This window comes from Macrotis lagotis, chromosome 1, assembly GCF_037893015.1.
Source record: "Macrotis lagotis isolate mMagLag1 chromosome 1, bilby.v1.9.chrom.fasta, whole genome shotgun sequence".
In the NCBI taxonomy this organism is placed as follows: Eukaryota; Metazoa; Chordata; class Mammalia; order Peramelemorphia; family Peramelidae; genus Macrotis; species Macrotis lagotis.
This window is the reverse complement of record NC_133658.1, coordinates 622,638,534-622,657,841: the sequence shown is the minus strand read 5'-3', so window position 1 is coordinate 622,657,841 and position 19,308 is coordinate 622,638,534. Positions and strand designations below refer to the sequence as shown.

The 19,308-nt window shown below is 36.3% G+C and overlaps 2 protein-coding genes across 2 annotated transcripts in view; one reads left to right on the top strand and one right to left on the bottom strand.

The window, feature by feature from the left end:
- The window catches only part of LCT (lactase), a 47,707-nt gene extending 45,413 nt beyond the window's left edge, over window positions 1-2,294 (top strand). The window contains exons 16-17 of the mRNA XM_074212021.1: window positions 988-1,212; window positions 1,967-2,294. Coding sequence (XP_074068122.1) covers window positions 988-1,212; window positions 1,967-2,178 — 437 coding nt within the window. The 3' untranslated portion in view covers window positions 2,179-2,294. The remainder of the gene's footprint in view (window positions 1-987; window positions 1,213-1,966) is intronic.
- Window positions 2,295-5,166: 2,872 nt separating this feature from the next.
- Window positions 5,167-19,308, bottom strand: part of UBXN4 (UBX domain protein 4) — a 43,284-nt gene continuing 29,142 nt past the window's right edge. The window contains exons 8-13 of the mRNA XM_074215064.1: window positions 18,611-18,775; window positions 14,177-14,304; window positions 13,719-13,821; window positions 10,857-10,988; window positions 8,794-8,996; window positions 5,167-5,827 (exon numbers count right to left, since the gene is read on the bottom strand). Of these exons, the coding sequence (XP_074071165.1) occupies window positions 5,689-5,827; window positions 8,794-8,996; window positions 10,857-10,988; window positions 13,719-13,821; window positions 14,177-14,304; window positions 18,611-18,775 (870 nt within the window). The 3' untranslated portion in view covers window positions 5,167-5,688. The remainder of the gene's footprint in view (window positions 5,828-8,793; window positions 8,997-10,856; window positions 10,989-13,718; window positions 13,822-14,176; window positions 14,305-18,610; window positions 18,776-19,308) is intronic.

The following is a 19,308-nucleotide window of genomic DNA, read 5'->3' as shown; positions in this document are numbered from 1 at the left end:
CCTTTAAACCATAACAATGGCTTGAAACTTTGGTTTCTGACATAAATTATTCCTTGCTGAGAGCACTCACTGGTATTTCCAGAAAAGTGATATTATTCTTCCTATTTACTATGCTAGGTCCAATAGGAGATGGGTCAGTAGAACCAAGGCCAAACACAGCTAGTTGGGCTAATTCAAAGGAACCGTCAAATGTAGAAAAGAGTAATCACTATTCAACTGTAGAACAAAAGTATTTTAAGTGGACTTCGAAATCTTGATAACATTTGTTGAATTCAAAACAACATGTACATTATGTCCCACCTACTCCAGGGGACAGTTGATAGCGAGCAGTTGAGAAATTAAAAGCCAAACCCAGACTCAGTGTTTACATCTTGGCTCTACTGAATTAACATGCAGAGAAAAAGAGTTTTAGAACCTTTGCTCTTTGTGCTTTGACAACAAGAGAATTTTATTTACATACTGAGTTGTCAAAGAAAGCATCCAAGACCCTAGATTGTTGACTCTAGGAAAATTTTTGCTCACAAACAAAAAACTCTTAATGATGACCAAAATAAATTTACATTTATATCCTATTTGTATTTAGTGCCTGTTGGATAAAGAGAATTAGATGGTAGGAAACCACATGCTGATATAGGCAGCCCTGAGAAATAGGAGGTGCCCAATTAAGGCAATGCAGAAGGCCAGGTCAGGCCCTGACAGCAAAGCAGCAGATTCTCCTATTCCCTGCCTCTTCCAACTCTCAGACCTTATGTTCTCATGATAGGGCAGGATCTGTCGCCCTTCTCCCTGCAATCCCAGTTTGTAACATGACCACATGACAAACCCAAAAGGGTGGGGATATGAGGATAATTAAGAGCAGAAAGGATTTGGGGGAGTATTTGTAGAATTTATTCAATGGAGGGAGAGGGGTATATTAAAGGGTTTCTAAGGACAACATTGTATATAGATCTCAAAAAACTTCATATCTAGGCTTTTCTCTTTGCACAGCTATTCAGGATAAGGTGGATATTCGTGGCTACACTGTCTGGAGTTTGATGGACAATTTTGAATGGGCCACTGGCTTTTCAGAGAGATTCGGTCTGCATTTCACAAACTACAGTGACCCCTCCATCCCAAGGATCCCCAAGGAATCTGTCAAGTTTTATGCCTCTGTAGTCAGGTGCAATGGCTTCCCAGACCCAGCCAGTGGGCCTCATTCCTGCCTTCAGTCAGGTGAGCTGCCTAAAGCCAAGAGAAGAGGCTGGGTGAGGGCAAGGTGTGCTCCCACTAGATCTAAGTTCCAGGGAATTCTTGCCATGGAACTAATGGCATTCTGAATTTTCTAAATTTGTTACCCAGAGAAAGTCAGTGGAGCCTGATGGAAAGAAGCTCAGACTCAAGTCAGACAAGCCGGTTTTAATTCTTAACTGTGAACCTGGCCAAGTCACAATCTTTCTGTTAAATAACAATACCTAACCTCACAGGGTGATAGTAGCAAAGAACATATGGAGAGTGCTTTGTAAACCTTAAAAAGCTCTATAAATGCTATTATTAAATTTCTAGTCCTTGTTATACCCATAGCTTGTAGCTTATTAGGTCACAGGTTCCTCACCTATCAAATTACTAGTGCCCACTTCTCTGAAAGACTTCAGTAACAATGGTTCATCTCCACATACTTCAAAAATTTTACTTAGTTCTTTATATATATATATATATATATATATATATATAATCTTATTTGATCTTATAAACTATGTACTTGTCCCAACTAATTCCTAGAATATATTTCAAATAATACTAATGGCTCACTGATATGTATTTAATATAATCCAGGAAAGCAGAACGTGAAGTTTTACTACTGTTAATGAAAAATGAACTTTTTTATTGTAAAGAAGCTGCTTTTTGTAACTTATGGGGTCTACATTTGAGTTTTTAGATTTAGGTATTTTGAGAACGTAAAATCAACCATCTTTTGTTTTTCTTCTAGATGTCATTCCCCCCATGGAATCTGGAACAGACATGCAAGTCAAGTTCTTGGGATGGACACTGGATGCCATCAATGCAGAAACAGCTTTATATACACTCTTCTGTCTCTTGATTATTGGTGTCTGTGGACTGGCATTTACCTTATATAAATATTGCAAGGTGTTTAGAAAAAGTTCAACACTTATCAGTGAACAGGAATTGTATAAAATGTAGTAGATAAGCTAAAGTACTGCTGAGTTCTTTGCATTTAATACTGCCTCATTCAACTCTGATTTTATATTGAACTGCTCATATCATTTTGAGAAAACAAATAAAAATCAGTAAGCTTATGAGTAGTTTGTTTACCTGGGATATCTGAGACACTGCCCCTAATTTTTTCCAACTTCCTGATAATCTACCATATTGTTTTTGTTAAAACCTTTCAGTCTTCTTATCTATTAAAATGCATGCAGTCAAGGGAATAGGAGTGTCAAACCCTCAGATTTTATTCACCAATTACTTTTCAGGGGTTTCCCCTTGGATTCAAGCATGTGGGGCTGTCAGAGTGCCACAAAAAGTTCTTCCCAATCTGGCCAGAAAAAGTGTTAAGATGAAGTGCTTCTCATTACCATTTATTTTTATAAGTAAGTACAGATATAGGGAAAAGCCACCATAATTCTATTGTACACAGTCAAACTTAAAAAGCAAACTCAAAACTGGTCGGCTTGCTTTGGAGCTGATTCATTCCCCCCTAAATTTTAAAATTCTTTAAATTCTCCACTCTTACTTTCTGGTAAAAAATAAAAAAGGACTCATGAATGCTACAGTACATTCCTCTTGTCAATCAACAAACATTAAGAACCTATATGGAAGGCAAGGTACAGAAATACAAAAGTGAGGTAGTCCTAGCCTGCTAAGAACTTACATCTATTGCTTTTTGAAATAACAAAATTGTTTCTACACATACCTACAAAATCATAGCTTCAGGAAAGGTTAGGCTGTCTACACCTGATTCAACTAAGATGTACCATTTTTGTTTCTTACTGAAACTCAAGGAAACATATATGATACAGCAAGTAGCAAAATTTTATCCTCTATCCAGTTAGGAAAAGTAGGCATACAGAAGTTCCATCCTGGTGTCACAGTTAATAATTAGCCCATCAATTAACCAAACTTAGAACTAGAGCAGTGTGTGAGCAAAATAAACTATATTAATAATGCCACCTTGAATGTTACTGAAATCATCTCAATCAAACTCAAAAGAGAACAAGTAACTTTAAACTGATCCTTCTCGGGGAGCTAGAAAAACATTTTTCTAAGTCTTTTGTAATTACCTGAACCTTTTTCACTCCTATTACATTTACAGACCAAATGATAGCCTGTACAGACAATTGTCTTTTGAATGTCAACTTGGTCTTAATTCATTGTTTCTGAAACATGTTTGCTTTCAAAGGCAAAATTATTTAATTAGAAGTATTCTCTACCTTCATGTGTATTCCTTTATATCAGATAAGTCAATAGGGCAAAAGGCCTGTATTTCAATGATGTTTAAAATCAGTTAATCCTCATTTTGCTCTATACTTTCATAAGAGGATTCAATATTTTTCTGTACTGCTTGTCTGCAATCTCAGGCTAAATCCACTTGTTTTTGAATCCCCATTTGTACTTGAGTAATTTTTTAGGTTAGGGAGGGTGTAATTTCACTGGCCTAAGGAACTCCTGGTGAACAAACTTCTTTTAAAATGCAAATCATCAACGTTGTTTCACAACTTGAACAATCTCCAGGGTCACAAACACAGTATGTGTCAGAGGTAAGATTTAGACCTAGTTTCCTGACTGATTCAGGACCCACATTTACTATTTCAATGCAACATCTATATAATAAAGTTTCTTAAATACATTGAGAAATTTAAAATGATTCCTGAAGGCAAGATTATCTAAATTTTAATCTGTATTCCTTTTGCATCAAAAAAAATTTAAAGTGACAGGCTCCTTTTTAGAATCTCAGATTACTGATGCTATAACAAATGAAACAATCTTCCTTTCACATATGTAGTTGCCAAGTTGAAGTCAACAGAAGTTCTCTTAATATTTGGCCAATAGTTAGGGGTTACTATTCATTGATTGACCATGCATGAAAACTAGAAAATAGGAGTACCAAGAGATTGAACATCCACTGTAAATAATTTCATTAATACCCAACAGGAAAGCAAGGTATTTAATAATTTGTTTTTAAATTATTTTACTCCTTATATTTGGTCAGAAATTAAGGAAATAAATGACAGGAAATCATGGACAAAGAAACTGCTAGAAATATTATGATCACAGATGCATAGCTGGAAGGGCCTCAGAGGTCAAATGTATTATTTGTCTTAATACACACCTTATAACTGGTCCTTTCATCCATAGTATTTTGTGTAAATTATGTGCTTGCTAAATTTGACTAAAGGATATAGGTTTAAGGCAGTGAAAAAAAATTTAACTTCTCAATTGCAATTGCAGATATTTTCATATGCCCTCAACTTTCCAAAATGTTTACTAGCAATGGCATTACAATGGAAACCATTTGGGGCAGCTAGGTGGCACAGTGGATAGAGCACTGGCATTGGAGTCAGGAGGACCTGAGTTCAAATCCAGTCTCAGACACTTAAATTATCTAGCTGTGTAACTTTGGGCAACTCCACTTAACCTCACTGCCTTGCCAAACAATGAAAATTTTCTTATACTAGTGAGAGGAAGGAAAATAATGATGTATTTTGTGACAACTGATTTATTTAGTGGGAAGCACAGGAGTAGTTGTTTTCTAAAAGGTTAAAGACAAATAAGGTATGAAAACAATATAATTTAAACTAAAGAGGGAAAAGAATTGTCACCACCTATTCTTATCCAGTTATAAGGTTCAGAGCATATGGGTCCAATTATTACTATATGGGACAAAACTGCTCTACCAAAATAATTTTTAAATATAGAGAGCCAAAAAGAACTTAAGAAAGTGTGTGTGTGTGGGGGGAAGATTTGCTGAGGACAGAAGTGAAAGAATAAATGGCAGGAAAAGGGATTTGTAGCAGACACATTATCCATAGTCATTGATAAATCACTTCCTCTGGAGATATTTAAGAAAAAGAAGTTTATCCACTTTACTGAGGCTGAAAGGTAAAAGACATATGAACTCAAAAAGTCCTGATGTCTAAAAACTTTTATACAGAAATATTAGCAATCAGGTTTTTTTGGAAAAGATTTTTTATTTAGCATTTGAATAACAGATTAAAAACTACAAGGTTTGGCTTGCAGTTGTAGAGCAGTAGAGAAAAGTTAAACATAAATTATCATCTGATTGGCTAACTAGAATAGAATGCTTCTGACACAAAGTAAAATTATTCTGTGGCTTACCAGTTGTTTGGGCTCCCTGGTTTTGGAAGCAAACTATAAAGTGCCACTTTCTCAGCATAGTTGGGCTTGTGAGTGTATGAAATACTGAATTTGAAAGCTGATGGAGGTTTTATGAATCTTTTTGATTCTTTGAGCTAGCTGCTGATTACCATATACAAAATCTTATTTGTCAGCTATACTATCTCTTGACTTTTCTGAGTTAGGCAACTTCAACTCATACTGTCTAAGCAAGAATAAAGAGAGACATAGAGACCTGTCAGTAAAACATACAGCAGCCCCACTTGTCCAGTAGAGTTTTAGTTGAATTAAATCATAAGAGAAACAATGATTATTGCCCATGTGTAACTTATCAAACTACATTTGTTGGGTAGAATTTCCATTCCAAGTGTTGTTTTCATCTTCGCCATCATCTTGAGTCCTCAATCTATATATCTTTCCTTCTTTTTTGAAGTCTTCTCCACGTCTTTCTAACCCTCTTTTCCTGACCCCTTCCCTGTTATTCCAAAAAGAAAACAAAAGATTATTTGTAATAATTACTATGTGAGTATGAATATAAAAACTAAAAAGCAAGCGCTGAGATTTCAGACACCAATGACAACTAATAGAATCTTCCATTATAGGTTGGTGTTTAGGTTTCAGTCTTAATATCTAGAAAAAGATTACTTGATATGTAACAACTAGATATAGTCCCCATAAGTAGGATTTAGACTGTTTAGCTTTGAATTTTTTTAGAAAGGTGTTTGATCATTATGAGGAAGTTTAGCCTCTTTCAAAATTACATACCTTTAAACCAAACTCCAGAGATAAAAGCTCAAATTCTCACTGTAATGTATTCTGTCATTTTAACTGCCCTTTATGTTTCACAATGCAAATTATGTGCGTGGGTGACAGAACAATCCTGAGGAATTTTAGATAGTCAGGGAATGGGCACTAATACTTCTAGTTCAAAATCTTCAGTAAGAGAGATACAGTCAATTAGGTATATAGAAAGAAGCATCTAGTTTCAAGTAAGATTTAACTGAGAAAACCTTTAAAGTCCCCCTTTCTGCTTTAACATTCTACTACTGCACACCTAAAGGCACAATGACCTTGGTTAATGTTAGCAATAACTTGTGGCACTGATGGGAAAGATGAAAAATTTCAAAAACTAAAAGAGAAAAGTGTCATAATCAGACATCCCCAATGGTCAGAAAAGAGTTTCTAGAGGAAATCATGAGTTTTTATAGTCACAGGGCATAGAGAATCAATGAACAATGAAGATATTTTACGTAGAACAGATTTCTTAGGAGCATTTGTCTGAAGGACAAAAACTCAGACTTCAAATGATACAGAATGAAAAAAGCAGATCCAAGAGAACAAAGCATGGCTACCTCACAACATTAAGTAAAAACAAACTTTGTAAAGAGCAGTGAATAATCTTGGTCCTGGAAAACTGGTAATGAAGTACACAATCCTCTCTTCAGTATGGAGAGGTGATAGCATAGACAAATGAGGGATTACAGTTGTAGAATGCAGTATATGCTATCAAATGTGGGGATTGTGTTTGCTGGATTTCCTCAAATATTTTTGCTATAAAGCAGGTTCCAACCACGTGAGGTTGTGACAGAGGGTGTTAAAATAAAAGACAAAAGTCAAACAACTCTAAATTTTACCTCACATCACACTGGAAAAGTGGAAAAGATGACAAAAGTCAGGGATCATCAATTTCAGAAGGGCTATGAAATGAGAATGATGCTGATTTATGGATGACTGAGATCATCTGTTCTGCTTTTGAATGTGAAAACATGCAGAAAAGTAATGCACTTGTCCATATTCTATGGCTTATCAAACAGCTGGACATGTACTCCCCAAGTAAATCAAAGACTGAAAGGTCTACTATATACCAAAAAATCCCTTACAGCACTCTTTCTGGTAGTAAAGAATTGACGGATACACATCAATTGAGGAATGGCAGAGAAAACCATGATATAGGAATGTAATGGAACAGCAAAATGCTATAAAATAATGAAGATGAGGAATTCAGAGAAATGGGAAGATTTGCACAAAACATTATTGTGAACAGTTTATATACATACACACATGTATGTATGTATGTATGTATGTATGCATAATGACCACAACAAAGTAAATGAAAAGTGAACTACAAGGAAGCTGCAATTGAGGAAATGAAAAACCAATAAAAGTACTAGAGAAGAAATAATGAGACATTCCCTCCCTCCTCCCAATAGAGACAGAAGACTACTAGGAAAGAAAATTGTATATACTATTTTAAAATGGGGTTAATAGACCAGATAATTTTGCTTCACTGTTTTGTCAAAATCAATCAGTGAACATTCATTGAGTACTTACTAACTTATAAGCTAAGACAAAAGGAATATAAGTCTTGTCCTCAAAGAACTTCCATCCAATTAGGAATTAACATAAATACATACATATAAGTATATACAAAACATACTCAAAGTGAAAACAGGATGGACTTAGGGAAGGCTAGGAAGGGATTGGGAAAGGCTATCAGTACAAGATGGAGTCAATTAGAAAGTCAACTTTGAAGCTCACGAGAGATTTTAGAAGCACATCACATGGATGAACAGCAAGTCAGTCAGTTTGGCAGACCTAAGAGTTTATTAGGGGAAAAATAATAATCCTAGAAAGGTAGGCTGGAGTTGGCATGTGAAAAGACCTGAGCTTTTAAAATGAATAGGGGGCACTGAAGCTTGTTGTGCAGGGGAGTGACACGGACAGACACGTGCTTTAAAAATACCACCAGGAAAGCAAGGTCAAGACCTTAGCAGCTGTGTGGAAGATACAATAAAATAGAGATACCCATTAATGAGGACACTTGCAATAATTTAAACAAGGTGTTACAAGAGCCTCAATTGGGGTAATAATAGTCATGTGAGTAGAGGGTAGGGGACAGATCCAAGAGATATTCTGGAAGGAGAAGTGACAAGATTGAGCAACTACCTAATAATGTAGGCTATTAATGAGGACACTTGCAATAGTTAAGACAAGATGTTATAAGGGCCTCAATTGAGATAATAATCATGTGAGTAGAGGATAGGGAACAGATCTAAGAGATAGTGTGGAAGGAAAAGCAACAAGATTGAGCAACTACCTGATAATTTAGGGTATGAGCAAGGAAGTAATCATTGCTCCAATGTGGTGGACCTGGCTGAGAAAAGATGGTAGTGCTCTCCACAAGGCAAAGTTCAATCTGGAGGGAAGGAGGGCTAAAATAGCTAATTAAAGACAAAAATAAATCAATGATATGCATTTTTTTAAAAAAGAAAAGGCAGCAAAAGTTAATGGAAAATGTTTGCTTTTTCTTCCCAGAAGTAGAAATACAAAAGGATGGAAGAAAAGAACTTACAGTCATATTGATGCTTTCTTATGAAGTACAGCATTTCTAATGTTTTAATTTCCCTACGCATCACTGCAAATGAGGAAAAAATTAAACACCTGTTTTCTGAGTTGTTAGCTGCTGTGGGGTTTGTGTGCTCCAAAGGCGTAGATCTTATTGAAGTCTGAGGAGGAGGAGGACTGGTAAATAAGAAGTTGCTAATCAATCTCCATATAGCAAAGAATGGATAAAGTACTGTTCCCAAAAACTTCCACAGTTCTCCACTTGATGACTGTACAACAGATGTAGCTGGTCTTCCTGCCTAATAATGAAGAAACAAAAACATGGTTAAATATGGTGTTCCAAGTATATCACAGACAATAACAAAATTACCTCTGAAATAAAAAGTAATCTTTGTAAGGGGAAGACATTTATGAACACACACACAAAAAAAACCTTTCTAGCTTACCACAGGAAGGCAATTAGATCTGAGATTTCACTGGTATATGGGTGAAACTCCCTCTCTACCCCATAGACTGTTACCTTCTTTGCAACAGTTCTAGTTTTACAAAATTGCCAAGGATCCAAGAAGTGAAGTACTTTGTCCAGGGTCCCATGGTCACTATGCTAGAGAAAGGACTTGGACTCCAAGCCTTCGACTCCCAGAGCCAGTTTTTTTATCCACTATATTAGACTATGGGCATCTAGAGAGCAGGTATCATGTTTGTATCCTTAGTGTTCAGTACAGGGTCTAGACAACTAGAGCACATTTCATCAATATCTGACAAATCACAATGTGTCTTTAATTTACCATATAGTAAAAACTGTCTTTTTCTATAACCTTATAGAGTATTAACAGCTAGACAATAGTGTAACTTGAATTCTCTAAGGGCTGGCAAACAATAACAAAAATGCACAAAAAAGAGAAAGTATATCTTATACATGAGAAAGACAAGACTTCACAAAATCTTTAAGAAAATCAAACCAGTAGTCCTCACCAATATTAGACAGAAAGATTTCATATGTTAGATCATAAAATATCCTGATTTTACAAAATTTAAAGAATCATCTAGGGATAATTGAGAGGGTATTAGACATGAAGTCAAAAAAACCCAAGTGTAAAACTTCTCTTCAAATATGTGCTGGCTAGTTGACTTTGGGCGAGTTCCTTAACATTTTACCTTCAATTTCCTCAACTGTACAATACCCTACACACTTCAAAGAGTTGTTGCAAGGATAAGATGAGATTGCATATGTAAAACACTCTGCAAACCATAAATCACTGTTGTCCATTCTTTATTTTTGAAGAGGACCAATGACACTGCAGGTAATGTCTTGACTTTCTCATGAATTGGATTTAAGTGAGGCAGTTTCACAAAGAAATCAGCCTCACTCTTCTAAGGTCAAGACAAAAGTCAAAATGTCTGGGAAATAATGGATGACCTTGGCATTATGTAAGTACTATAGGAAAGCTAGATATTTCTATCCAGACACTTTGCCTTCTATTTCTCTGCTCACTAAACTCTCATCACTTCTGATTTGTTTCCTGTAACAATCTGCTCTGACCAAAAACTGATGTGGCAGGGAATTATGGGCCAATCCAGGACTTTAAAAAACCAAGCACTAGATGTCACAATGACAACCAAAAATTCTATAATAATACTTAAATTTCTGGTGCCATCTTACCCCAAAACAAGAATACATTATTTTCTTTCCTCTTCCATGCATTCAAGTTTTACTATCTAAATAGTTTGAAAAGAAGAAGTCTGAAGTACTGAAGAGCACCACTTGGTACAGAAACCATCAAGGCTTTCCCTAGGGTGCCTTAAGCTTTTTTCTCAAGCACTACAGATGCAATACCTGATCCAAGTCAGATACTCTGCTTTCCATGGGCATTTGATGTGAGGCAAGAAGAGCCACTAACAAGGATTTTTTGTGCTCATGAATATTGTCTTATTGAAATATAATGTCTCTAAGCTTCTTTTGTTTTTATTTCCATGAAAGCAGATTTTCTTCTCCTAATTTTCAAGTATCTGTTTATTTTTATAGCTAAAACATATTTCTTGAGCTTAGGCAAAATTTCTGATCATCTGGAATTCAATTATTTACTTTACCTCTATATAACTCCACCAACAATAATAAGGCCAAAATACAGTTTCTAGACAGATAGATATAAACATACTGGTAAGAGCACCACTGAAGCACTTGGTGCAAGTTCAAGTTCCAATAATTTCTTCCTGTAATCTTCTTTGGTAAATTCCCTCCTTGGAAACATGGTGGCCAAAGAAAAATTGCTGTAAGTATTACCAACCATCTGTAACATAAAAACATTCAGAAATGTTTGTTATATGGTATAATGAAATTTAACTTAGCTATATTCAAAATTATTGTTTGCTCATTTCGGTTCTTTTAAAATTAAAACAAAATAATTTTCTGTATAAATGTTAACCTCTTAAATACATTCATATAACTTGTCTATATCCACACTGAAATTTAATGAAAAATTCACTTTTCTACAAAACTCAGAAAAATATTTTGTGTTAGTTTAAAAAAAATGATAAATCACACAGCTCCAAGAACTACACATCTTAAAACAAAAACAAGGGCATGATATAGCTCATTAAATCTTTTGATAGTCAGCTATTTTATTCTTTAAAAATTTAATCTTAAATATATATTTAAGAATTTTTTGCAAGGCAAATGGGGTTAAGTGGCTTGCCCAGGACCACACAGCTAGGTAATTATTAAGTGTCTGAGACTGGATTTGAACTCAGGTACTCCTGACTCCAGGGCTGGTGCTCTATCCACTGCACCAGCTAGAGGCCCCTGAAAATTATATCTTGATCAAGAGTTATGAGCTACAGTGTAGGTTACAATAGGTACTGCTGAAGTGTTTTGGGTTTCTCAATACATAAATGATCAAAAAAATAATCAGCAAACATTCTCAAAGGATGAAATTTAAGGTATCAACAGCTCTGTGAAAAAAGGCACTAAAACACTAATAATAAGAGCAATGCAAACTGAAACAATTATGAGGTTCCACTTCACAGTCATAAGATTAGCAAAGAGGACAAAAAAAAAAAAAGAAAAACAATCATTGTTGGAGGGGTTTATGAGGAGACAGAAATGCTAGGATGCTTTTGGTGGGATTGAGAATTGGTCTAGTCAGTTTGGAAAGCAATTCTGAATTTTATTGCATACCTAAGTGACTCAATGAGAAGTTTAGACTATCTCCTCATCTAAAAAATTAAATAAAAAGGAAAAGTATTCATGAAACAGCACCTTCTACTATGGCAAACCCCCCCCACAAAACTAAGAGAGCTGCAATCAATTGGGGAATGGTTTAAATAAATGATGGCATAAGAACACAAACATTTATTAAGCATCTACTATATTAAACAGCGTAATGTGGTCAGATCTGTGCTTTAGGAATATCACTTTAGCAGCTGAAGATGAATTGCAATGGGAGAGACTTGAGGTAACAAGATCATAAGCTCCTGTACCACAGTGGTAGCTAAGTAGGTGAAGAGAAGGGGACATATACAAGGGATATCAAGGAGGCAGAAATGACACAACTTGACATCAAATTGAATATGAAAAGCAAATGAAGAGTCAAGACTGACAACCTAGGGTTGTGAGCTGGTTGTGAAACTAAAGACATTATATTTCAACAAGACAATATAAGAGTTAAGGGTTTGGAAAAAAAAAATTGTTTTTTTCCCTAGACATGTTGAATTTAAGATAGCTAAAGGATAGAGGGTGGAATGAGACTGAAGATGAGAAAAGAGGGTTGGACTGGATAAATAGATGTAAAAATTGATATGACAACTGAATCCACAGGAGCTAATGAAGTCACTAAGTGAGGTAGTATATAGAGAAAAGAGGACCAGACACCTACAGTTGGTGGCTATGACCCAGAAGATGCAACCAAGGAGAAAAAAGAATAGTCAGACAAGAAGGACAAGAAGATAGCACTAACACAAAAACCCAGGGAAAAGAGAATATTCAGGAGATGGGATATCAATAGTGTCAAAGGCTGTAGAGAGAGATCAAGAAGGATGAAGATTTGGAGTCAGGAAAACTGGAGTTTAAATCCGGTCTCAGACACAATAGCTCTTCCAGAATCATAAGCTATCAACATCAATCATCTCCTTCATAATCATGAGCAAAGTATACTTAAATATTGCAGGTTTCTATCCTTTGATCAAAAGTATCCCGAAAATGAGACTTCCTGAACTCTTATGGTATTACATAGTTGAATTACCTATTACAAATAGGTAAAGTTTAGATACTCATGTTTCATCTACATGAGTAACTGAATACTCTGAATTCATCAATGAGATAATCTAGATGCTAAAAGACCAGCTAAAAAGGCTTTGTTTTCATTTAAGGACCGAGTTTTTACTTTCTATCCTATTCAATGCTACATTAAAAAAATAAGACCATTAATGTGTGTATTTCCAGAAGGAAGGAGATCAAATACAGATGAACTAATTTCAAGTTGATGCTGGATGAAAAAATATGCTCAGCTCCCATTGCAATCTCAAAACAACCCACAAAGTGAAGAGAGCAACAGATTGGCTCACCACAGGGATGTGGCAAGACTTTGGGGATTCTTAGCAGTCCAGTTTCACTTGGAAACCAGCCACATGAGAACATCCCCTTGGGAAACCAATTTTGTCACTCCTTAAGTTGTTTGTACTAATAGATCAGAAGAAACATCTTAATAATATATATGCAAAACATAATATATAACATGCAAAACACCATCAGATTTCCTTCACAAAATAGGAAAAAAGCTGAATGCTAATTAACACTTTGCTCTCTTTTTCCAACCAAAATGGGACATGAAAAAGTCTCTAAATACAATTATGTAGCACTTCTCAAAAACTTGTGCTTCAATCAACTGTACCCATCATCAAAGTCTTTTGAACCACTCTCTGGTAGAACTTCCTGTTTTACCTATATTTTCCAAGTTTGGGATTTTTCTCTTTTTAATAAAACCTGTAGTTTCAGGTCTTTAATAACTTAGAATCCAACTTACCTGTGCAGCAAATTGTCTTGCTTCTTCTAGAGGAGCATCAGAAGGAAACTGATTTGTAAAAGAAGATCCATCTGGAAGGCGGAACTGAATTCTTGCAATAGCACTATGAAAAATATTCAAAGAAAGTCAGTAAAGAGCTCTAATTTACAAGTTATCAAAATATTTTGCTTAGAGGTAATTGGAGACAACAAAAACACTGGATTTTAATCAGAACAGAGTTTTAAAGTTCTTTCCAGGAAGGAATCTGTGCAATACTCAGTGACAAGAATATCACTGCCATTTATCAAATCAGAGTTTTTGTCATTTCCAGAGCATAGAGTTTGCTAATAAATAATGGCTACAACAAGCTCTGTGGCACCAGAGCTAAAAATCAATCACATCAAAGCTAAGAGTAGACTACATCTGTTCTTTTCCTTCATCTCCTTTACACAAATGTTTTTGAGAATGTAATAAAATACCTTCTTTCTCGTGAAGAAGACTCTTTCTTAGCTTCCAATTCGGCCTGTTTGGCCAATAAAGCAGCAGCTTTGGCAGCTTCTACTTCTTCCTTTGTCTTTGCAAAACGTGCTGCCCTTTCCGCTCGATCCTTTAAAAAGATCAAACACCAGTTACAATTCATGACCAGCTAGTCATATCGACAATCATAAGTTTTCAAGACAAAAGTGACATATGTTCAAAACAAAAGCCCTTTCACATCAAATGTACTGACTTGAAACTTGAGTCATTTTGAAGACAGCATTTTAAATTTTCCATACATATAAACTGTAAAGGAATTGGAAGGTTTTTAAAATAAGTCCAAGGTAATTTTGGTACTTAACAAATTTGTTTCCAATTTAATTCTGCTAGAAATTATTTCAAAGCTGTTCCAGAACGATATTATCTGACTAAATAAATATTCTTTTGTCCTACAAAGGAGCTTTCTAAGTTTCAAGAATGTTTTGTGATGTGACCTTGGGAAAATCACTTAATCCCACTGTCTTAAATAAATAATAAAAAAACATGAAATAAAAAAAAAGGTCAGATAGGTAGTGCAGTGGATAGAGCACCGGCCCTAGAGTCAGGAGGACCTGAGTTCAAATCCAGCCTCAAACTAATTGCCTAGCTGTGTGATCTTGGGCAAGTCACTTAACCTCACTGCCTTAAATAAATAACAAAAAACCCCCCATAAAATAAGAATGTTATGTGACCACTGTTTAGCTTTTCTTTTAGAGTATCACGAAAGGCTATTTTTCCAAATATTTTACTACATTAAGATGGCAAAGCCTAAGTTGAACAAGATAATATCTGAAAGTCTTTGCCAACAGAGATTGACTACCAAAAGAACATAATTCACAAATCTATTTTAAAATATTTTATAAGAGCTACTCTTCTGCATTATCTTGTAGTAAATCAAAGACCTTATGAAGCAAAATAACTCAAAGCGCTTAACATTCACAAAGTATTTTCTCTGATCATCCTGATGTGAGATTAAAAAAAAAATCCATCACTCAATAAGCATTTTATTAAGGGCAATTATCTATTACCCACTTTGCTAAGTGCTAAAGAAGCACAAAGACTAAAGCAAAAAAAAAATATCTACCTTCCAGGAATTTAACTAGTCAAGGAGACAAAATGAATTATACAAATACATAGAAAATGAATACAAACTGATCTGGGGAGGAGAAGACCATTAACTACCAGCTGGAGTGAGATCAGGAAAGACCATATGAAGGTAGTAGTGCTTTAGCTAAGCCTTGAAGGAATATGCATAAAGAGACAGAAATGAAGAGGGAATTCATCCCAGGCTTAGGGAGTAATTAGTAGCCAGTGCAAAGGTACACAGAAGTGAAGGTGGTATGCCATAAAAGAGGAATTAGCAAGAAGGTTACAACACTAATGTGAAATGAAGTTAGAGTGTTAGTTTGGTACCAAGTTGTGAAATATTTCAAATATGAAGCAGTGGGATTTAGATTTAAGAGGGAGCCATTAGAATTTGTTGAGTAGGGACTGGGAGCCAAGATGGTGACAGGAGAAAAGTTTCTCTTAGGTGCTCTCTCTCAAAACTTAAAATAAGGTCTCTAACTAAATTTTTGAGAGACAGAACCCACAGAAGGATCCAGTGAGGCAATTCTCCAGCCCAAGGTAACCTGGAAAATAGTGCAAAGGCTCCTCCATTCTACAAGGTTAGAGGGGCAGCCCACCAGAGTGAAGGAACTTCAGCCTCCCAGAGGCTCCCATGGTGCCTGGGAGCCACAGCAGCAGGGGTAGTTTTCTGATTTACACCCCGGGGGACAACCAAGCAAAGGAGCCTTGAGTACTCAGCCTAGATAGGGGAGTAGAGAGAGACTTCTGAGGTCTGTCCTCTGTCCCTGGAACAGGAGGACTCTGGGGCTGTGACCACATTCAGATCCCGATCGCAGTCTAGGCCCCCGCATATAACAGCAGGGTCCCACCTCAGCCCCTGGCAGAGGGGTGCACTTGTGGTCATTCACAGACCAGGAGGGAGGACAGAGCCTCACACACTGAGATCCTTGTGGGGGGGATGTCCCAATAATACTCAAAAGCTCAGGAAGCACCCCAAGAACAGGCACAGGCTGGGGAAATGAGGAAACAAAGAAAAAAGAGGAACACCATTGAGAAATACTTTGTCTATGATCCCAAGAAGGATCAAAACACTCAATCTGAAGATGAGGAAGCACAAGCTCCTGCATCTAAAGACTCCAAGAAAATCAGAAATTGGGCTCAGGCTATGACAAAACTCAAAAAAAAATTTTGAAAATCAAGTGAGGGAGATAGAAGAAAAATTGGGAAAAGAAATGAGAGAGATGCAGGAAAAATATGAAAAAGGAGCCAGCAGCTTAGCAAGGAGATCCAAAAAAATGCTGAAGAAAATAGCATGTTAAAAACCAACTTAGGCCAAATGGATAAAACAGTTCAAAAAGTTATTGAGGAGAAGAATGCTTTAAAAAACAGAATTGGCCAGATGGAAAAAGAGACAAGAAAGCTCTCTGAGGAAAACAAATTCTTCAGATCCAGAATGGAGCTGAAGGAAGCTGCTGATTTTACGAGATATCAAGACACAATACTTCAAAAACCAAAAGAATGAAAAATTAGAAGAAAATGTGAAACATCTCATTGAAAAAAAAAACAACTGATCTGGAAAACAGATTCAGGAAACAGAATTTAAAAATTATTGGAATACCTGAAAGTCATGATCAGCAAAAGAGCCTTGACATCATTTTTAAAGAATTCCTACAGGAAAATTACCCAGATATCCTAGAAGCAGAGGGCAAAATAGAAATGGAGAGAATCCACCAATCTCCCCTAGAAAGAGATCCAAAACCAACCAAACAAAAAACCAAAAAAAAACAACCCCCCAAGAATATTATAGCCAAGTTCCAGAACTCCCAAGTTAAAGAGAAAATATTACAAGCAGCCAGAAGGACACAGTTCAAATATCGAGGAGCTGCAGTCAGGATCACAAAGGACTTAGCAGCAACTACATTAAAGGCTCGTAGGGCTTGGAACAGAATATTCCGGAAGACAAAAGAGCTCGGAATGCAACCGAGAATCAACTACCTAGCAAAACTGAACATCCTCTTCCAGGGAAAAAGATGAACTTTCAATGAACCAGGGAAATTTCAAATGTTCCTGTTGGAATGGCCAGAGCTGAACAGAAAGTTTGATCTTCAGGTATAGGACTCAAGTGAAGCAGAGAGTGGAGGAGAAGGGTAAAATATGAAGGACTTAATGATGATGAACAGCATGTATTCCTGTATAGAAAAATGATACTGAAAATACTCATAGGAAACTTCTTATTTAATAGAGCAGGTAGAGGGAGCTTTTATGGATGAGGCACAGGAGAGAGCTGAGTTTGAAGATATAACATATTGTAAAAATGGAGTCATGGCTAAAAGGGAAATGTAATGGGAGTAAGAGAAAGGAGAGGTAGAATAGGCAAAGAGATTTTATATAATAAGATTTCTTTTTTTATTACAATAAGCTATTGCAATGATATGGAAAGGGGGAAGGCAAGGGGGAATGAGGGAACCTTTGCTCTCATCAGAGGTGGCACAGAATGGAAACAGCATGTATACTCAATGAGGTATAGATATCTAGAAGAAGGAGAGAAGAGGGACAAGGGGATGGGGAGGCGATGTGAGTGATGGAGGAGAGGGTAGATGGCGGGGGAGAATGGTCTTGCAAGGGACTGGGGTTGGATGGACTGTCTGGGACCACAGGGCTGGGTGGTTGCTGGGCCTTAGGGGTGGTAGGTGGGCTGAGGCCTCTTGGCCCCAGGGCCAGTGATTAGTCTGCTACCCTACAGCACATTTAAGAAGAGGGACAGAGGGGTGGCTAGGTGGTGCAGTGGATAGAGCACCAGCCTTGGAGTCAGGAGTACCTCGGTTCAAATCTGACCTCAGACACTTAATAATTACCTAGCCGTGTGGCCTTGAGCAAGCCACTTAACCCCATTGCCTTGAAAAATCTAAAAAGGAAAAAAAAAGAAAAAAAGAAGAGGGACAGAGTGAAAGGAGCCTTGGAGGCATATTGTATAGATGATGATGATGATGATGATGATGCAGCAAAGACCAAGAGGGAACAATCAGACTAGTAGGAGAATCAAGAGAGAGCATCACTGAAACCCAAAGAGGAAAAAATACATAGGGAAGGGTCATCAACAATGTCAAATGAGGCACAAAAGTCAAGAGGGATAAAGACATCAGTGGTATATAATTTCCATTTTACAGATAAAGAAAATGAGATTCAGATTAAATAACTTTCCCAGGACCACACACTTACTATACAGGTATGGGTGATTTTTCTACTTTTCCATTCTGTTACCATTTTTGTAGTCTTCCAGGAAGTTTCTAAATCGAAATACAAATATTTCTCAAAGATAGTAAACTCACCAGAGCAATCTGCTGCTTTATCCGTTCCCTAGCTGCTTTATCTTCTGCTTTCTCTCTGTTCCTCTCCTCTAACATTCTTTTTGTCAGTTCTTCTTCTTGTTTTCTTTTATAGTCCAACATTTCTTTACCGGTTTTCCTTCTATCAATTTCCTTCTTAATCTCTTTCTGGATTGAAGAGAAAAATGAAATTTTAAGTCTTTTACAAACTATAGATTATAGATGAACTGTAAAAAGAATATGAGTTCTACATACTATGCATTTCATTTGTAATGACTTCTATTCAAATGTCAATTATTTATGAATTTTTATCAATACTTGGACAATGCTATTTGATAGCATGCCTGCTTATAGGTCTTTGTTTCTAAACTGCCTAACAATCGATTGAGGGTGAAGGGTAGAGGGGAAGATATAAAAGGGCAACAGAATTTGCTTATTATTAGGTCTTGAAAATGTGACTTTTCTGATCAAATGCCTGATGAAAACATGAGTGGAGATAAATAATATAGCCCATTACACTTGTTTAACTTTATCTCCATGTTTTCAAAGTTTTTAAACTTTGTAGTTAGAAAGGATTTTTTAATAATATCTCATTTGTTGGGGTGGCTAGGTGGCGCAGTGGATAGAGCACCAGCCTTGGAGTCAGGAGTACCTGGGTTCTAATCTGACCTCAGACACTTAATAATTACCTAGCCGTGTGG